This window comes from Anoplophora glabripennis, unplaced genomic scaffold (genome assembly GCF_000390285.2).
Source record: "Anoplophora glabripennis isolate ALB-LARVAE unplaced genomic scaffold, Agla_2.0 scaffold21, whole genome shotgun sequence".
In the NCBI taxonomy this organism is placed as follows: Eukaryota; Metazoa; Arthropoda; class Insecta; order Coleoptera; family Cerambycidae; genus Anoplophora; species Anoplophora glabripennis.
In genome coordinates this window covers 1,312,472-1,333,919 of record NW_019416454.1, presented here as the reverse complement: position 1 = coordinate 1,333,919, position 21,448 = coordinate 1,312,472, and the positions used below count along the sequence as shown (strand labels likewise).

The 21,448-nt window shown below is 30.7% G+C and overlaps 1 protein-coding gene across 2 annotated transcripts in view; it reads right to left on the bottom strand.

Moving 5' to 3' along the window:
- Positions 1-21,448, bottom strand: part of LOC108906037 (protein msta) — a 69,521-nt gene that overhangs the window by 38,830 nt on the left and 9,243 nt on the right. Inside the window, exon 1 of one of the 2 annotated variants that reach the window (XM_018709181.1) lies at positions 19,276-19,460. The exons of the other annotated variant lie outside the window; for it this stretch is intronic. Coding sequence (XP_018564697.1) covers positions 19,276-19,302 — 27 coding nt within the window. The 5' untranslated portion in view covers positions 19,303-19,460. Of the gene's footprint in view, positions 1-19,275; positions 19,461-21,448 lie in introns of those variants that run through there. 2 annotated transcript variants of the gene reach the window in all.

Below are 21,448 nucleotides of genomic sequence, written 5' to 3'. Positions count from 1 at the left end.
TCAACAAAAAAAAAATACGACAAAAATCAAAACAATCAGTCCTATGCTTAGCAGCCCAAGGGGGGGGGGGGGGGGACGATGGGGACGATCGGCCTCCCTAAAGGATCAGCAAATTTTTTTTAGTACAAATAAAACAACGAAAGACTTAATCGGTTTATTTTGATCCAAGAAAGCTCCTGTTGAAGCGTGTCACCTTCCCAGAATACCACAGTTTTATTTTGAACAAATTGAGAGGTAATAGCTCTTGTTTCAACTTATTTAGAAATTTTGAGTCACAGGGTGTGGAAATTTCAAAAAACTTTTAATATCTGAAAATGTACTTCGTATAACTTAAAATTTTTTGCGATTTTGAAGAAAAAAATGTCAGTTTATTTGAGAAATCCGCCAATTTTGAGTCCCTACTAAGTTTTAAAAATTTAAATTTTTTTATCCAGTTGAATAGTTTTAAAATAACTACAAAACTATACGTTGATATTTTTTTCTGGCATATGGTCTTAAGAACGAAGTTAAAAGTGCAAAAATGACAATAATTTGGATAAGCGCATTTAATTCAAGTTATTTATTTCTGGCATAAANTGGGCGGAATTATAAAATTTAAAGTCTGTTGTAAAGAAAATTGTAAGAGCTTTCAAAAGAAATATTACTCAACCCCCAATGCCATTTAAATATTTTGGGGTGAGGCTTACCCTTGCTTGGGGGTGAAAGTGGCGGAGTCAAAAATACCAGCAAAGAATGTCCCCCTTTAATCTAAAATCGGCGGGTCTGAGCGTTTTTCTACAATCTTGACGCAGTTCCTGAAAATGTCTCTCTTTCGTTTTCATTTGACCACCCTGTATAATATAGAAAACCCTATAACTCACAAAATACTACTTCAAAGTTAACTGTTTATACCTGTCTACCTGGTTTTATGTAAGGAACAAAAATGTCGACCAAACTTTGGCAAATTGTATACATATTTTACTTTCGATTGGTAATAAATTTATCCAAAAACTCAATAACTTTATTTTTTTATTAGAAATATCTGTGCAGGGAAATTGGATGTCGATCAAATCAAGTTTTGTTTATTAATACATTGTATTATCAAAATTCAAATTTCATTAGAAAACTCGATCGAAAGGTCGATCTAAGTTGGGATCTTAAACAACGAGGACTTTGACAAAATCGTGTTAAATAGTTTTCATCTATGAAAGAGATTCTAATCGCTCAAATACTATCAGTAAGGACCTGAAGAAGTTCTATAGTAGTTTGGAACGTGGACACTTTTACACATTTTTAGCATGCCGGTTTACATTAACTGAAATAAGTTCAAGGTTTCGTATTTCGTAAAGAGAAATCTGACAATGCAACAAAATACATGGTGTTCCTTAAAAAAAAATAATAAAACGATACCTAGTAACGCCCTTGTCAATCTAAACAAACACCGTTTATATTTGAAAACATTTTTGGCAGTTCCACTACCAAAATCGGAACTAACACTTATCTAAGGCGTTTCTTAATGATATTATGGCTGTGGAACAATGCAGCTCGGCCTGGTTAGAGTGTATACATTCTCCGCGTGCCGTTTTAGATCCACCGAAAGAAGTTCAAGGTTTCGCGGTGCGTAAAGATTTCAGCAATAAATTCGAATATACACAACCTTTCAGTACATCCATCAGTTGCTAAGTAACTACATCTGCCAGTTTGCCGTACTGACGTTACGGGTGGTGTTAAATCGAAGTTATTGCGTCTTAGACGGGAATCATATTCGTTGCTTGCGGAGAGTTTAAACTGTTAAATTAATTTTCGCTAATAGAAGAACAGTCTTATTCGACTGTTTATTTTTCCACATGGAACCCTGAGAGTTACAGCGGTTTTAAAAAATAGGAAAGCACGTTGGGAATAACTACTTGCCACTAATTTGACGCAAATGTAGTTCATCACTTTAAATTATTACATTATGTTATTTGTTAATGACCTTACTACCAGTCTGAACTGTCGGAAACTAATGTATGCTGACGATTTAAACATTTTTTCAAACATTCCCTCCTTAAATGACTGTGTTGTTCTTCAAGGAGAGATAGCCATAATTGAACCCTGGTGTAATTTGAATAATTTATATCTAAATGCTAAGAAAAGCAATATTATTAGCTTTACAAAGAAGAAATCACCTTATTGTTATAGTTACTTAATTAATAACATCGAAATTAATCGTTTGACTAATATTTAAGACTTGGGAGTGACCTTCGATCAGGAATTGTCTTTTTCATGTCATATCTTGTACAAGGTCGATGATGCATTGAAGGCTTACGGTTTTATACTTTATAGGAAATCGTTTACTAATATCGCGTCGCTCATTATTTTGTATTTTTCGTACGTTAGAAATAAACTAGAATACTGCTTTACTGTTTGGAATCCATTCTATTTATGCCATAGGGAGTTACTTGAAAAAACGCAAAGAAAATTTCTCAAATATTTATGTTTTAAGATAGATAATGCTTATCCTGAAAGAGGTACACCATATAGGCAACTGATTGATATATTTGGATTTCAAAGTTAAGATTTGAGGAGAAAATTAAACTCAGTGACTTTCCTCTACAAGTTATTAAATGGTCAAATACCGATACTTTTTATTGCTTGCGAAGAAGAACTAATCTTTTATTTAAGTCACCTATATACAATATGTGCAACTTATTTAATATGGTGTCGCATCTCTGTGATATAAATTATACCAGCTTAAAATCTATTTTATTAATCGTTTCAGGTACTGTAGATGAAGATTTCTGTTAGTAGTTATATAAGTTATTCCCTTTGTTTTTTTTTCTATTTATTAGTCATTGTTACTTTACCTATTGTTCTATAAAATATGTAATTGTCCTATTACGGCCTATTAAAGCATTATTATTATTATTGTTATTCAGTGTTAGAAAAATTGGAAATGTGACGTGATTATCTTTAAATAAACATGGAGTACCCCAGGGATCCGTCCCTGAACATATTCTTGTTATTTATCAGTGATTTTTCTTTCGTCATCGAAGATCATATTTAAATGCTATGTTCAATGGGAGAACACAAATAGTTTCGTTCTAGTTTCAAATTCTATGTAGGGGTATTCGAAGTGCTAAATTTATATCGAAATTATTTTAAATTAAAATCGACTGATTCCACAAAGTGTCTTTGGACTGTTATCGATAAATATACAGGGTGATTCACAACTTATGGAAAAAAATTTGGGAATAGATGCGGCATGAGAAATGGAGTCAATATTGTAAAAAAAATGTTTGTAAAATCCTTATAGTTTCTGAGACAAAAATTATTGAAGTTATAGCACATTAAACCACTACATAGCTGGACAACTGTAGTCTCTAGCGTCATTCGCATTACGCGTGGAGAGCCATGTGACTCCTAATACTGAAATCCGTCGTTGCGGTAGTTTTTACCTGTTATCTGTGTTATTTACATCAGTTTTTTAGTAGTTAATGTCAAAAATGGCTTGCGTGTATAGCAACTCAGAGTTGATGGATATCGTTTTATGGTGAAGCAAGACAACATTCATATTATGGTGAAGTATTTGTGTTATGGTGAAGAAAGATATCATTTGTGTTAGTTCGTAGAAAGTGAGTAAGACGGACCCAAATGTGTTTACACGTGAGTGGATAAAATTTTGAACAATTGCTGTTGTAGCATCGGGTATGTCAAATGATTTTATCATTTAAAAACACAAATTAATTTTATTAATTAATAACGGCAAAAGCAGTTGAATTTGCCGATATAAAATAGGTGCGATAAAATTCTATTTACATATTTCTTTCCTTGCGAAACTTTTTGTCCGTTTTTATCACACCGCCATGACGGTCGCATTGTGCTAGGTCAGGTTTTACACTGGACCAGTTTCCAGTGCCGTGCAGAAGTGTATTTTTAAATCAATTTCGAAGTGACTGTGACCTGTACATCCAGAATTTTTTTTGGATAAGTTCTGAATCACCCTGTATGCCGACATGGTCACCATTCAAGAAATAATAATAATAAAACTCGAGTGCAAAGACCCATTTTGATTCCAATAATCGACAAAACACACTCTAAGTCAATGTTTGGTTTTAAGGTTTAGGGGGTTGGGCATTTTAATTAACAGAATATCAGATACACAAAAAAATCCAAACCCAAAGATCTAACATATCATTTCCGAACTATTTTGATGAACTGAAAACAATACCGTTTTCAGAATTTATGCACATATGGCCAGTATCTTGTAAAATCTATATTTAGGGTAAGAATGAACCCAAAAATCGCACAACATCTTGGCTTTTCAATAACTAAATAAACTCTTGTTAGGGTTTGATTAATGAAGTTTTGATTATTTTTGCCAGATTTTTAAATCGTTCCGTTTGTTTTGGCAAATTGTGGAAGTGTCGTCGGTTAAAATAAGCGTTTGGCATTTAGATAGCGTTAATAAGTTAAATCGATTGATGTCGTAGTTCCGTGCCAAATCACTTTGACACTTCCAGAAATACGCAAGCGTTAACAGGTTGTTTATATATAGTTCGTTGCCAAAACACAAAAGAATAATAAAAAGTTATAAAATCGAATTTCCAGACTATTAGCTACACCATTAATCAACCTGCGTCAAATATCTCCCGGGATATTTGAGTAAGTTACGTTTTTGAGAATTTAACACCCTTTATCTCTAAAACCAGTGGCTTTATATCTTTGGTTCATTACGGCTTGTGGGAATAAAATTACTAGGAAAACAATATCTGGACTTAGAAAACACTATATAAAAGGTAGATTACAGAACTACTAATTATGAAGGTTAAAACTAGTAACAGAACATTATATTCAGCTTATCTTCAATAAAACTTACCTACACTTTTGCAGTTTGATAATGGATTAGATAACTTTTTTGAGAAAAATGCTAGAACACGTTGATTTCTAATTATTTATAATGATTTTACAAACGGAGTGTCCTAAATCGAATGGACCATACCAATAGTTTCCTTGAATGAAAATATATTGATTTAGCTCAAGTGCAATTTTGCTACCTTAAAAAGTTATAGGTCTTCAAAACATTATTTTTTTTTTCAGTTTAAGATAACTTTCAACTAAGTTTTTTAAGTTAAAAAAAATAAATTGTATTCAAAGAAATTTTTTTATTCCATTTTCTCAATACAACTCCCTCACTATTTAAGGTATTTTAATGAAATTTTATATGGAGAAGATTTCTTTATCTCAAAAACAGAGGTCGCTAAGAACAGGTGAACAGTCTTTTGTCGTAGGTATTTTTGTTATTGGTAAAGATTTTAGATATCCTAACTGAAAATTAATCTTGATTTTTTAATATAAATTAGGGTTTTCTCAAAATCTTAATCAACAAAAAAAAAATACGACAAAAATCAAAACACTCAATCGTATGTTTAGCAGCCCGGGGAAGGGTCAGCAATTTTTTTTTAGTACAAACTAGCAACCCGCCCCGGCTTAGCACGGGCAAATATAAAATAGCCTATGTTACTCCGAGGAGATGTAGCTTTTGGTAAAATTGGTTGAGTAGTTTTTGAGTTAAATCGTAACAAACAAAAAATCAATCATCTTTCAGCTAATGCGACCCTAATATTAATTTTAAAATAATTCACGATATATCTATATACCTAAAGACAACAAACGAACTCAAAACTAAAAATGCAAAACCTTTTAATTTAATACAATATAGGTAACTACCAACAATGTGAAAACAAAACGAATTAAATTAAAGTACCTATGTTCAGGACTATCAATTTTAATTAATAAGTAAGTAGTTAGGTATCTAACTACCTAAAGAAAACAAACACGAAACAAAAATGCGACTATGAAGTTTTAAATGATTCACAATAAGAAAAAAACAAACAAATTATTAAAACTCAATGAAATAAAAGTATGTTTGCAAGTATCTATGTATGTTCCGACTACCTAAAGACAACAAATACAAAACAAAAATGTGACCTTAAAATATCGAACGCAATTATAACTTTCCAACAACACCCAGAAAGAAAACACAGTCGTCAGTCGTCACCTCCATTCGCTCCAAGTCAGTTTATTAAAGGATCACGCGCGCGTTATCGTTCGGCTTATTAGCTAAACAGTAGGCAAGACGGTGCGGGGGGAGGGTCGGCGATCGCATCAAGCGAAGCGAGGCGCTTGAATTTTATTCTCGCGTCCGTAATTTTTTTGCGATTACTCCTAAGATATTCATTTAAATTATATGGTGTAAAAGAGTAAAATAATGTGCATGAAATGCTTAAAGCCTCTAACTTATTTAAAATGATAAGGATTAATACCGTATTTGTGTAAATAGCTTTTACATTACCGCTTTATAATTGCCAATTTTTTAAAGTATTAAAATGGATATAGGTAGTATGTTATCTTTAACATATAGACATATGCCATCGCGGACTTTTCTGTAGGCATATATAAGATACACAATTCCACCATACATTATTTTGTTATATCTCAAAGGGTTTAGGCAGCGTTTTCGTTGAAAGCTCCCAGACGGCTTATTTTTTTCCGACACCTCCAACAAATATCGTTAATGTATACAAAAACTTAACAAATTATATACTAAAACCTTCCTCGAGAACCACTCTATCCATTGGTGAAAACAGCATGAAAATCGGTGCAGTAGTTTTTGAGTTTATCGCGAACAGACAGACAGACGCGGCGGAGGACTTTGTTTTATAATATGTAGTGATAAAAAAACAAAAAACTTAATATGTTTACTTTGATCCAAGAAAGCTCATGTTGAAGTGAGTCACCTTCCCAGAATACCACAGTTTTATTTTGAAAAAATTGAGAGATAATAGCTCCTGTTTCAACTTATTTACAAATTTTGAGACACAGGGTGTCGAAATTTCAAAAAAGTGTCTCAGTTTATTCGAGAAATCCGCCAATTTTGAGTACCTACTAATTTTTAAAAATTTAAATTTTTTTTTCCAGTTGAATAGTTTTAAAATAACTACAAAACTATACGTTGATATTTTTTTCTGGCATATGGTCTTAAGAACGAAGTTAAAAGTGCAAAAATGACAATAATTTGGATAAGCGCATTTAATTCAAGTTATTTATTTCTGTCATAAACCATTCTCCACAAAAATAAAAAATAACATGTTCAGTTTATTCAAAGTATGAGCCTTTTGCAAGTTGTTATTTTTTTAAATTTAAAACGAGTCGTCTGGGTATATAACAGTGGAGCACATTTAAAATATCTCGAAAACTATGTTGGTACACCGAAAAAGTGTTTAAGAATTTTTTGTTAGAAGTAAATTTTTAAACGCATTATAACAATCAAAAGTCCAAAAAAACTATTGGCGTCGATATTTTCTATGGCAATGCTTTTTCGGATTGTTGGAAGTTATACTTTATTTAAGTTTGTGTTTTCAGCAAAAATAAATCTGTATCTTTTTATTTTTGCAAAGCAAATAGTTAGGCTAAATTTTTCGAACGCTTCGGCTTTTCAATGAATTGGAAAATACCTTCAAAATAAGATTAGGAATTAAGTGAAATTATAAAATGTTCAAAATAGCCTCCCGTGTTGAAATTCTAAAGTTTTTAGTGGCAATGCATTTCAATATCTCCGCCACAGATCTTTAATTGGTTATTAGAACTTTTTTTTTAATTTTGAGATCCATTATTTTTGCAGAAACGATCTCTTCCTGTTTTATTTTTGGTTCAAATAAAACTGGGACACTGTATCATATCTGCTCAAAGATTAATACTACTGTGCATTTACGCGTTATACTTTCTTTTTTCTTTTTCTATTATTTATATTCTGGGCAAGTAAAATAATATTACTTAATCAGCTATAATAGTTCATTGTACTTCCTGTTATTGTTTTCTGGAAATGAGTTTTCCGAGGACAATGAATGGTACAAAGCGAGTGGCAACAAAACTCAAAAATACCCCACGCCGAGCAGTTGTCCCGGTTCCAAGACAACCTGTTTGAGGCCGCAAAAATACCACGCACGCCTTTTATTTTTATACTGAAAACCGCTTTGACACGTAGTAGACATTTTAAAATAATAACAATATAATCAGAAATAACCCACCGAAATAAACGTTACCCGTCAGGCCTGCCAGCTCTTTTAAGTTTTATTGTTTCTGAAATAACTCTATTACGCTGCTCGCGTTGCATTACGCCGAGTGACCCGCTCCATTTCGAATATTATTTTAAAACAACGCATCCATTTCTTTCGCGAATAGTTTCGGGTGCGGCCAAACAAGCATATATCATTACTCCCGATATATCCGCCGCGTGCGACTGGAACAAAATGTTTTAATAAATTATTTTAATTTATGCGCTGCAGTAAATCAGCAGCTACAGGGACTGTAAACTGTTAAGTCACGGGTAAATTATATTACCAAATTTTAGGTGTATGGAGACTGCGGATAAAATTAACTATGACCCGTGGAGACGTCAAGCTATTATTTCGTTCGAGCGCGGCCACTAAATAAGCCGAGACGGCATTGTTTCTAGGTCCGTGAAGTTAGCACCTCAAAATTGTATTTTCTTAATTTTAATATTGGAAATGGTTCAGGAATCGGTAATGTAACGCTAGATGTTAGGAAACTATGGAGAACCTAACAATGTATAGGAAGGTATAACTTTCAAAGTGTAATAAATGCTCATAGACTACAAGCCCATCGAAAATTTTCAAGGGGTCATTTGACCCAGCATGAATTACTTTAGAAACTATGCCGTCAATTCTTGTTGGTACAAGTGAGTACACAGGTAAGCTAAACTGTCCACCAAGAAGGGGTGTTTTTCGGCAAAACATTTTTGTGTGGATTTTCAACTTAGGTTAGGATACAGGGTGTTTCTTAATAACGTGCTAATATTTAAGGAGGTTATTCGTGGGTCCATTTTAAGAAAAAAACTTTATATGAACATATGTCCTAAAAGTCTTAACTTTCGAACTACAGGGTGCTAAAGTTTTATGAAAAAACTTTTTTTATGATAACTTTGGTATTACCTACCCTAGATATTTTTTTAAATTTAGTACACGCCTTCTATTCATCAAGATGCATTTTCTGATGTACAAACAATTTTATTATTTTTGCCAGTGGCGTCTGTACAGATTTTGTATTGAATATTTTTGAAGAAAAATGTGTTACGCCACTGCTTTTTCTTAGAGTAAAAATCATTTTTGAAATCCTCATTCCTTTCTGAGCAAATGTGGTGTCTTGAACTTTTTTCGTTTGGCGTACGGTTTTCGCATAAAAAAATAAAATTCATTCATTTGCATCTTATTGGACCACATACGAGAAAAAAAAAAGATTTATGTAACTTTGAACAATAATTTATTTAAGACTATAACTTTTAAACGTTAAATTATGAAATTACAGTAATCTACATACATTTTGGAATGGTAAAAGAAAATTACCCTGACATGACATATTTTTCTTCAAAAATATTCAATACAAAACCTGTACAGACGCCACTGGCAAAAATAATAAAATTGTTTGTACATCAGAAAATGCATCTCGATGAATAGAAGACGTGTACCAAATTTGAAAAAATATCTAGGGGTAATGCCAAAGTTATCATAAAAAAATGTTTTTTCATAACAACTTTAGCACCCTGTAGTTTAAAAGTTAAGACTTTTAGGACATATGTTCATATGAAATTTTTTTTCTTAAAATGGACCCAAGAATAACCTCCTTAAATATTAGCATGTTATTAAGAAACACCCTGTATACAATATATGTATAAAAAGCAGGTATTATTATTATTATATTCTTGTTTACTTTTTATTATATTGTATATAATTGTATAAATCTATCTAGCTGTTATTGTTCTAGATAAGGAGAGTAAAGTATATACATTTTTTTCATATTTCTAGCGCCATAGAGTGTAGATACCTACAAACAGATGTTTTTTTTTTCAAAATCAATTCAATATTATTGAATTTCTAATTTCTATGTACAAAATTGGACCAGAAATTAAATTTAGTTAATAGTTCGTTTCTTTTCAAATTTATATAAAATTTTCAATAATTTATTTTCATTTAATATAAATAGCTTTTGTTTTCGATCTAAATTCAGAACTGTTTTGTACCAATACATTTGAATAACAAAGTAAATTTAAATATATCGCTACGAATCACTGTTTATGCAATCAGCAGTGCACTGTTGCCTTACTGGTAACATAAACGGGGCTCTTTCATTTCAGATTGCTTATAATTCAAGAAGGTAGGTAACATAATTACTCCCTGTACCTATTATACAATTGAACTTAGTTTTAGCATTTAGTGAGAAATAATAGGTACTATTTCTCACTCAACGCTTTAGTGAAATATGTTTGACATATATAATAATAGATGATAATGAAGAAATTCAGCAGATTGAAGAGTAGTAACAAACTTACAGATTCAAACCANTTCAAAAGTTAAGACTTTTAGGAAATATGTTCATATGAAGTTTTTTTCTTAAAATGGACCCAAGAATAACCTCCTTAATTATTAGCACGTTATTAAGAAACACCCTGTATAAGCGAAATTTTGAAAAAACGACAATTTTCTGTAATACTATAGCAGTTGCGCCCATAGCGGTTAACCGTAGCACGTCTAGTTTTCTATGCCGCTCCGTACCGTTAATGGATCACCCTGTATATTTACACAAATTTTTCCTGTCACCAATATAGAAACGACAATATTACTCTCTGTTTAAGCTTCTTTCTTGAAAAATTCCCAAATTAATCAGGACGTTTCCTAAACAATCAAAATTATAATTGGAAAATTTCGAAAACGAAAACTTTCCCAAAGTGCAAAGCACCCAACTCTATAAAGTAGGTAATAATTTTGAAAAACACCTATTAAATGAATTATTCAGCTGTTGTTTTGTTTATCGGAAAAACTTTTTGAAAGGTTGCCCAATGCCTTTCACTTCACAATTTCTACATTACAGTCCGAACATTTTTTTAACCGCTGGCGTTTGACGAGGAGAAAACATGACAGCTATCGATGCAAGTCAATATTTACCTTGTCAACGATTCGGCCAATGATAACACGGAAATACCCAGGATGACTGACATCCAAGCAGGCGGCCGTTGCCAATATCTAAGCGCGGCCTGAATTTGTTCCAAAATACCGATTTTAGTACACATTAATTAACCGTGATTTGTTACATTTCATTTTCCCACGTTTTTTTTCTATTTTCTTGGCGATAAATACCACAAGCCTTCTGCCTGACAGGTAAAGAAACATTTCTGTGTTTCTAGTAAACGCATGGATTAGTCACGGCGAAACAAATGTGAGTCACATCGGTAACAATAAAATTAAATTAGTTTTATTACCGTACATCGCGGATACCTGGGCGTGAAGAAAACAGTTGCATTTATATCTAACGAATGGCGGTGCATAGTTGATGTTTTGCCATTTACGCCTACTGGGATGCTAGTAATAAGGAAAAATATGCCGGGATCATATTTTATGGGTGCTTTGCATCGCCAAGAATTATGTAATTTTCAAAAATATCTGCAAGTAATATGTATTTTTTTTTAATTTGAAAACAAATTGAAATCACTTATATGGAAACCTGAGTGTATGCTAAAAACATTTTTTTTTAAATAGTTACCACTTTTTGGAGGTTCACATCATAAACAAAGGCTAGGTACTCGTTTTTTAAAATAAAAATGGAGATAAACTGAAAGTAGGTGGCTATGAAATTTTTAAAACATCATTTTTTAAAAAGAAGAAAAAAGAACCTTGATATAATCGAAAGAAAAAACAGTTCAGTGTAAGAAACGGATAAGTAAATAATTTTTAATAATTAAATTAGTTAAAATACCGATTTGGTTCTTTAAAATAATAAATTAATTACGTAAATGTAAGTATTGGAAGATATTTTCGAAAATTTGGACTTGTTAGGTTGTCGTATCAAATAGTTTGCTGCTTATTATGAGAGGCGGTCATCAAGGCATCTGAGGTATTATAAGGATAATAACGTGCCGATACTTCAAGGGCGTCATTATCCTATAACACCCGTGATACCTTCAACTTTATTGACCTACTAGTTTGTTATCAATTGGAAAAATTCTTGATATATACTCGTAGCTGGTAAGACATTTGTTTCATATTTGATCTACATCGACGTTGTTGAAAATTTCGATTTTCAATGTGATTCATTTCCATGATACCTACTTAATACATTTTAAATTTCCTCTATGGGGTTATAGACATTCAAAATGCCTGAGGTATCTCAAATAAGGATAATTAATACAAAACATAAGACTAGAACATAATAGAAATGAACAATTTGATTCACAATATCCTTTGTTGGAATTTGTTCCTGTGCTACTTTCCTCATATTTGTTTGTTCATACAACACCATTGATCTAGGTGTTTTGCATTAAAAAATTGTTGTCACTATTGTTAATAAAATAGTTTCTAAAAATTGCTTTAAAGACCAGAAATGTGCATACTCTTTGATTGATTTATTTCGACGATAATATATTGTAATTTTCTTACCTGTATTTACTTATTCTGCTTCGCTTCTTCTTCTTTCTATCCTATTTTTCTTTTTTATTGTCTGGGCGCCAGCTCACATGAAAATATAGTTGTAATTTAATTCAAATTTTGGCTCGTTATGTTTATAGAGAAAGTCTTGATTTGAGAAAAAAATAAAATAATTTAAGATTCAAGCAAATTTTTATCTAATATGAGTAGTCTTACCTCAGGGTAAGGTTCCGAGAATATTAGTATTTTGATTTTAAAATATTATACTGATTAATGAATTTAGATACTTAATCTTGAGAAGGAAAAGACAAAAAATTCATATTTGAACTTAAACTGACCACAGTTATTTTATTTCACGTAAAAATAATTTCTAATTCATTTAATTTCTCTGATCCAATAATATGTCAAATGTAAAATGAAACTTATGTGATTGGCTATAATAATACTTAATTTATTTTACTATTTATCCAAAATTTTTCAATCTTCTATCAATAGAAGTATTCTTAAATTAAATCTACGCCACTTCCTCTACTCTACCTTAAACTAAATAACAATATCCAAGATTTGGATTTAAATATTGAATTTACCACTGTCTAATACACTAATTTCTTTTCTTCTTGGTCTTTTATCTCCTCTATTTTTTCCTGTACTTATTAGCACAACTTCTGTTCCTGAATTGTCATGTCATATAACTCCTTGTTGTTTGCCTGCCTTTCTAGTTACTATTCCTTAAATTTCTATTGTCCGTCATCTTCAATTAATTTAGTTCTTCAGACTGTTTTCTTCTACTCCTTATAAATGGTTTTTCTTTATTCAATACATTTGTTTCTTTCNTTTGGTTTGTTATGTTTATAGAGAAAGTCTTGATTTGAGAAAAAAATAAAATAATTTAAGATTCAAGCAAATTTTTATCTAATATGAGTAGTCTTACCTCAGGGTAAGGTTCCGAGAATATTAGTATTTTGATTTTAAAATATTATACTGATTAATGAATTTAGATACTTAATCTTGAGAAGGAAAAGACAAAAAATTCATATTTGAACTTTAACTGACCACAGTTATTTTATTTCACGTAATAATAATTTCTAATTCATTTAATTTCTCTGATCCAATAATATGTCAAATGTAAAATAAAAATTATGTGATTGGCTATAATAATACTTAATTTATTTTACTATTTACCAAAATTTTTCAATCTTCTATCAATAGAAGTATTCTTAAATTAAACCTACGCCATTTCCTCTACTCTACCTTAAACTAAATAACAATATCCAAGATTTGGATTTAAATATTGAATTTAACACAAGTCTGTATTATATTAGGATTTTATACCTCTTTACCACTCTCTAATACACTAATTTTCTTCTTGGTCTTTTATCACCTCTATTTTTTTCCTGTACTTGTTAGCACAACTTCTGTTCCTGACTTGTCATCTGTCATATAACTCCTTGTTGTTTGCCTGCCTTTCTAGTTACTATTCCTTAAATTTCTATTGTCCGTAATCTTCAATTAATTTAGTTCTTCAGACTGTTTTCTTCTACTCCTTATAAATGGTTTTTCTTTATTCAATACATTTGTTTCTTCCTGGCAATCAAATTATCTTCCTTTTAAATAAAAAATGTTTCTTTTCATGTTCCACAATTTTTTTTTTAATTACATTCTAATTCTTGTAATCCAAATTTTTATTACCATTCACATTTTCAATTTCGAATATACTTTATTACATTATATTTCTTTAAATTTTGTTTGAAATTCTTTTTTTTCGAAACTTTTTAATTGACCATATACTAATTTTTCTTTATTTTATCTTTTCTTTCTCAGTTTCAATCATCTACTGTACTCCTATTGGTCAGACTTATTCAACTTACAATTTATTTTTTTTAAATCAATTTTACCAATTTTATTTTCCCAAATTTGCCTTTCTCTTTGATATTTTAAAACCTTTGCCCCAACTCATTCTATTACAATATATTTGGTACTGTCAAAATTTATTTAAAGACCTATTTATATGCGGCAGTAAGGAATTTGCTTTTAGTTTTGGTAATGTTAGTATGTCATATTGAGATAAGAATTTGTTTACAAACTTGGAGAGCATATTTACAGAATACATTTTATTTGTTTAATACCCACTGACTTGTCACGTTGATGGGTGAAAACTTTTTTGGAACCACTGACTTCACCCATAACTCTGTCTCTGTTTACAACTGTTGATGCACACCGATTTGGAAATTGTTGTAGATAAAGGTTTAGACTTCACATAAACATTTCTTCGCTAACAATTTTACTAATTGTATGTAGCAATGTTCTTGTTTAGTATAAAAAAGGGGCACATAAGAGATCTAGAAGCTATTGACTAAGACAAATAATTCACCTTCTTCTGTGTAGTATGTAACTGGGGGACGATTCCAGGGGTTCTCAATAAGTTTTAACAATTTTGATTATTATTAATTTCAAGCGCTGCTTCGCAGTTGCAACATTTTTAATTATTGAAAATGCTTATTATTAAAGCATTCTGCCTATAATTAAAAAATCATCTCCAAATTTGTGTTGTAAGAATATTCAAATGCATTTATTTATTAAAGTTCAATTTTTTCGCTAAAAACTTTCACGTAAAAATCAAAGTCATCAAACAATGGAGTTGTCAAGAACTTTTATAAATGAAATATAATCCTGAATACCCTCCTGAACTCATATAGTAGGAATTGTCTCTTGGTAATTCTGATTTTCTTTGCTTTCAACTCATTTCAATTGTATACACATGTGCTATCCTGTCATAAACGTTTATAAAACAATTTTCTATAAATAATCGGTGACATTTTCGAGGAGCTACTAAAAATATTGCCAATGCTCGCCTGGAAAATGTCTATTCAAGTCGTTTTTCTTTTGAGATTTTCTCGGAAGGTAAGCCCCGGACATGAGTCAAATTCTTCTTTATATTATATATGTTATATAGTTCACATCGTAAAGCAAAATATCAAACAATTTTATAGCCCGGTTTTATGAATTAATGAAATGGTTTATGAGTGGATAAATATATAAATTAAAAACAAACACATTAATCAAGTTAGTAGCAAGGTGCAACGCTTCAGTGTCATAATATTATGAGAGGAAGTAACGCTGAATTTTATGATACCAAATTTTGTAACCAGTTTTTTATTCCTTATCGTCGAAACGTATTTATTTTCTACACATGTCGTTAAAAGATATAGAGCAGTTATGACAAATTTTATTTTGCTAAATTTATTTCTTTTCGAGTGTTTGAAATTAGTGACGCAAGTCTTCAGGTAAAACCATTATGAAAATGAAGGTTTATTAACATTTTTTTCATATAAGGTGTAACCTAAATATGTACAGTGGCGGCTCTTAACTTCCATACCAGGGGGAGCAGAAAAATTTAGGTACAAAGTATTGAAACTTTTACAATCTTTTTAAAAAACACATAAGTGCAATATGCAAGTAACAAATTTTTTCACCACACCTGAACAAATTACGTTTAATAAGAAAAAAAGCCGTGAATAGCTACTATATGATAATGGTCGGAATAAACAGTGCCCAAACTGCATAATAAATATGCGCTATTCCTACTCCATCTTTCACTGCTGCGCGACGGTAACCATGACGACCGCTGTAAACACTTTACGGACGTCGGAGCGAGCTACGCGAGCTCACGTTTTTCAAACGAAATTTGAAAGTCGAGTTAAACTGATTGCTCATTACAAATTTAACATTTCCTTTTTAATGTGTTTCATAAGGCTAATATATTTAATTATCCAGATAACTGTAAACTAAATTTTAAATTAATTTTTTTTGAAAATTTCTAAGGGGGGCGCCCGCCGCACCAGTCGCCACTGAATATACAGGGTGAATCACAACTTATCCAATAAAATTTGGGAATAGATGCAGCATGAGAAATGGAATCAATATCGTAAAAAAAAAATTTGTAAAATCCTTATAGTTTCCGAGAAAAAAAATATCGAAGTTATAGTACATTCAACCACTACATAGCTGGACAACTGTAGTTTCTAGCGTCATTCGCCACGTGGCCTCAGGGACTCCGAATCCTGAATTCGGATTTTGCAATCGTCGTTGCGATATTTACCTGTTATCTGTGGTGTTTACAATAGGTTTTTAGTAGTTAGTGTCAAAAATGGGTAGTTAGTGTCAAAAATGCTGTGCGTGTACTCGGAGTTGATGGATATCGTTATAATTTATGGTGAAGCATTTGTGTTATGGTGAAACAAGACAACATTTGTGTTAGTTCGTAGAAACTGAGTACAACGTACCCAAATGTGTTTACACATTATTGGATAAAATTTTGAACAATTGTTGTAACATCGGGTATGTCAAATGATTTTATCATTTAAAAACACAAATTAATTTTATTAATTAATAACGGCAAAAGCAGTTGAATTTGCCGATATAAAATAGGTGCGATAAAATTCTATTTACATATTTCTTTCCTTGCGAAACTTTTTGTCCGTTTTTATCACACCGCCATGACGGTCGCATTGTGCTAGGTCAGGTTTTACACTGGACCAGTTTCCAGTGCCGTGCAGAAGTGTATTTTTAAATCATTTTCGAACTGCCCTTTTTGATTTTTTCTTTACAAAATTGTATTTGTAAGGGTTCACTGTACATCAAGATTTTTTTTTGGATAAGTTCTGAATCACCCTGTATGTCTCTAAGCGATTTGATATTTGATGCAGGGTTTCGTTTATTTGAAGCTGTATTTTCTGGATCATTATGATTCATTACTTAAACAATAATAGTCTAATTTGGAATATTTTGCAAGACAAAAAAATTACATACAAAAACAACAAAACTAAGCTTATGTATATAAAAAACTGTGGCATGTAGGCAAGTTTCTGCAAAATTAGAAATTATTGCTTCACGCCAAATTTAAACGAAATTCCTTTTTCTTTTTCTCGAAATCTTTAACATCCTGTGTCTGAAAAACGAAGTCTCGATTTTCTTTAATTTGTGAAGAACAATCTGTCAAATATGTTTGGTTAAGTATTTTATGGACACCCTGTATATTTTAACTGTTTTCTCAAGAAAATAAGTTTGCAAGAGCAATAATTTTTTCTTTGTAGCCTTTCTAAGTATAATTAATTTAGGTGATTTTCATGAGAATAAAGTAAGATTTTCATTTTTAAGTTCTTTGACATTATAAAACAGAATGTTCTCAAATATAAGCATATAATTCAGGGAGTAATTTTAATTATAAAAATAATGATACAAGTCCCTACGACACTTTTTAAAAGATTCAGTTTTGACAAAAATACACAATCTCAAAGTTATCTTTTGAATTTAATATTTTGATATATATATATATATATTTTTCAATTAAGCGATCTTTTCAAAGGTTATTTCACTTATTATTAGTAAAAAATCTACACTTATAAAAGGAAACATTAAAATTATAGAGAATGGTCCGTATTAATTGAATAAATTAAGCAAAATTTTTTCATTTGTCATTTTTCAATAAATTAAACAATTTTCCCCATCACAGTAAATTATTCTTAAATTTTAAATTTTGTTTAGTCAATATAATTGAAAATAATATTTTGAAAGATTTTGATTATGCTTATATAACTTAATTTTGTTTTATGTTCAAATCTTACAAACAAGAGTACCTCTTTAAAATATTTTTTATTAATAATAAAGCTGTTTGATTTTGAAAAAGAGGTAATAAAAAAGTTGCGACCAATTTTCTAACCATTGAGGCTCATTGAAGCTTTAGAATGTTGATGACTTTTTTCACAGATACATTGTTATCAATTATAAATGTAATAAATTTGACATAAACAAAAAAAAAACGTTTAATTGAAAAAAAAAATCTGTTTCTGTTTCCGGTTATTTATTTGATGAAATTTTATCTTTTGAATAATTACTCTGCGAAAGTTACGAACTAAATAATTCTTATGTCTCTATATTTTATTAATATTTTAATTAGTTGTATAGCAAAATACCCAAAAAAAAAGATAAACTATTTAACAATCGATATTTTAATGTAATTTCAAATGTATTTTGTTTCAGTCTTCATCTAATGCAGGAGTCCAAAATTCTAAAATTTATAAATATACAGGATGTTCTTCAATTATATGCTTTTTTAAGGGTGTGATTCTACATGGAAAATTAATGATAGTTTGCTAAATACGGGGTGTTAGAATTTTAGGAAAAAGAAGGAAATCAATTAACAATTTCTTTCGGAGATTTCAAAAATAATTTTTTTGGGGAAAAACCACTGGCGTACCATTTTTTTCTTCTAAAAATATCAAAGTCAGTGCTCGTACGCACGCCACTGTTAGAGCTTAAATTTATGTTTGTATTGAAAAACATGCGCCTTTATTAACTATCACTACATACTAAATATCACTAAAATATCTCAAGTGGTTTCGAACATTTTTGGACCATAGTTTATAAAGCAAACTATCATTAATTTTCTATGTAGAATCACACCCTTAAATATTCGCATATCAATAAGGAACACCCAGTATTTAGAGAAAACATTTATCATTGTTATTATCAGTTTAATCTTCGTGATATATCAATTACAGTTAGAAACAAATACGATACCATTAACGGTGAAGAAATGCATGCACACATTTTTAAACATATATTTCAAATAATTAAATTAAAAAGTATTTTATTTTTCTTCCTAACTTCTGTTCTATTTCCCGATGTTACGTATATTTTAAAATTAGTAAATTAGACTTTAATTGTGAGTACTTACTTGGTAAAATACCTGTGACATTTGTCATTTGCGTATAATTGTACGGATATAAATAATTAATCTGATTACAGAACAAATTCTTACCTTCCTGTGATGACACTTGGAGCTCATAGTTCTTGTTTTCTTGTTGATATACGACGAAACCGAAAGAAAAGCCGACAAAAACCGTGTTTTCTGTGTGAAAACCGCAGTTTCCTCTCTCAAGACGGAACGAGGGTAACTGAACTGCCCGGCGGTTTCTGTTTTTCAAACGGCCCGGCGCTATAGCATTGACAGTCTTTAAATCTAATGAGCATGGAATCACTTTAAAATAGTCCCCACTATAGATTTTCGGTTGTGGGAGAAAATGTATGAATTTAATCTGCCAAATCTATTTTTAACACTATCTCTTTATTTCGGCGTTTCAAGCTGCCGAACGCTTTACGGCGATACCAATCAGCGGGGTCCGCTTCCCGAATCATTCCCTAAGGACGAATCGAAAGGATGTTAAATTAAAATACTGTTTACGGCTTTGTGCGCCCGTTTGTTGCGTTCTTTTGTTATGCCTTACTCATAATCGAACTTATTTTTTGAAATTGATCTTTCTGTGTTCATTGGTTTTTGACCTACAGAAGATTTAATTTTTTTAATTTGGCGTAGCTATAAGGCATTCTTAAAAAAATATTTTGAAGTATCTTATATGGTTTTTTCTCGTATCTTTAATAACTTATCGGAGAAACGCCGCTGAAGTTCGTTATTTCTAATATTTGTATACAGAGTGTAAGAAGTTTGACTGCCATAACTTCAGCATGAGATAGAGTAATCATAAATGAACAAAAAAGTTGTATATTACGGGGGCGTAAGATTATCAGTTTTCAAAATACAGCGAGTATTCATATTGGGGAGTTTCATCACAATGAGACAACAGCGCAGACTTGTCCTACGGAAAAAATGTAAACAACTATTATTGGGAAACATTTAGTAAATATCATGCCATATAAAGGCTTCTTTGTTTATTTTAATGTATTCTATCGTCTGTTAAAATTAAGGCAGTCAAACTTGTAACACCCTGTATACTCTGTACCAAATTAGAATAAAATGTCTTTAAAATTACTCAAGATACGGGTATGCAAACATTTAGTTTTTTTTTATTATTTTAGTGTAGGTAATCGTTATTTTAAAGACTATCCAAGTTAGATAAGCTTCTGATTTTACTTTTTGTTTTGTATTAAATTATAAAAAAGATTAGCCTGCTGCTAGTATTTTCACATTTATTGACAGTAATCATTAGAGATCGGAAAAGTTATGTTAAGAGTTGAAAATGCATAAGAAATTGTTGGTTAATTGAAATTAAGAGAATTATTTATTTATTTAATATTGTTTTCTTACACTGTTTGTTATTTTGCTATGTACTTTTGTTGAGAATATTTTTAAAAAATGTAAAAATCTTAAAGGCGGATATAGAAGAAAAAATATACGAGTATACAGATAATAACATTGTCAATCAAGCTGACATTTTAAACAAACGATTTTGTAAATTATTTTAGCTTTGAAGCGAAGGTTGCTGTATTGCAATAGTTGACAATGAAATTTCCAAAAAAACACGAATTCCGTTGGCATTGATTACATACCAGCAAAACTCGTTAAAATATATAGACTAGGCGGTATCTGTTTTGGTTTGAATGAATCGGATATCCACGAAGATTTCTGGCTTTTTGGCTTTCAAATATCACTAGAAATGAAAATTCTTCTAATTTTTCTATGCGCATAAAAAACGTGGGCTTTACTTTTGGGGGCACAATATGTTAAAAAAAATCGAAAAATGTCATATTTTTCTTCCTATTTAATTATGTATCTTATCAAGAGTTGATTTTAGGCGAAAATGGAAGAGGAAAATATGTTTGTAATTAAATTTTTTACAAAATATGACTAGTTACAAATCGAATGAATCATGATTATTATTGTAAAAATCGAAAAAATCGCCAAAAATGGGGTTAAAAACATTATTTTTTAAGAACTTTGGCATTCCTCAAGGCATAATACTTGGTCCACTCATTTTCTTAAAATTTATAAGTGATGTTTCGACTCATCTTAGCACTGATTGAACTGTATTGTACCCAGATGATGTTACGTTTGCAGCTGATTTTTATCAGAGAATGATTTATCTTATTAGTATGAATTCCAAAAAAAGTTTATATTTGATCAATGAAATTATTAGACTAGACTAGACTAGATTAGTATATCTTTACGTATTTGAATAGAACATTAGAGCATACGT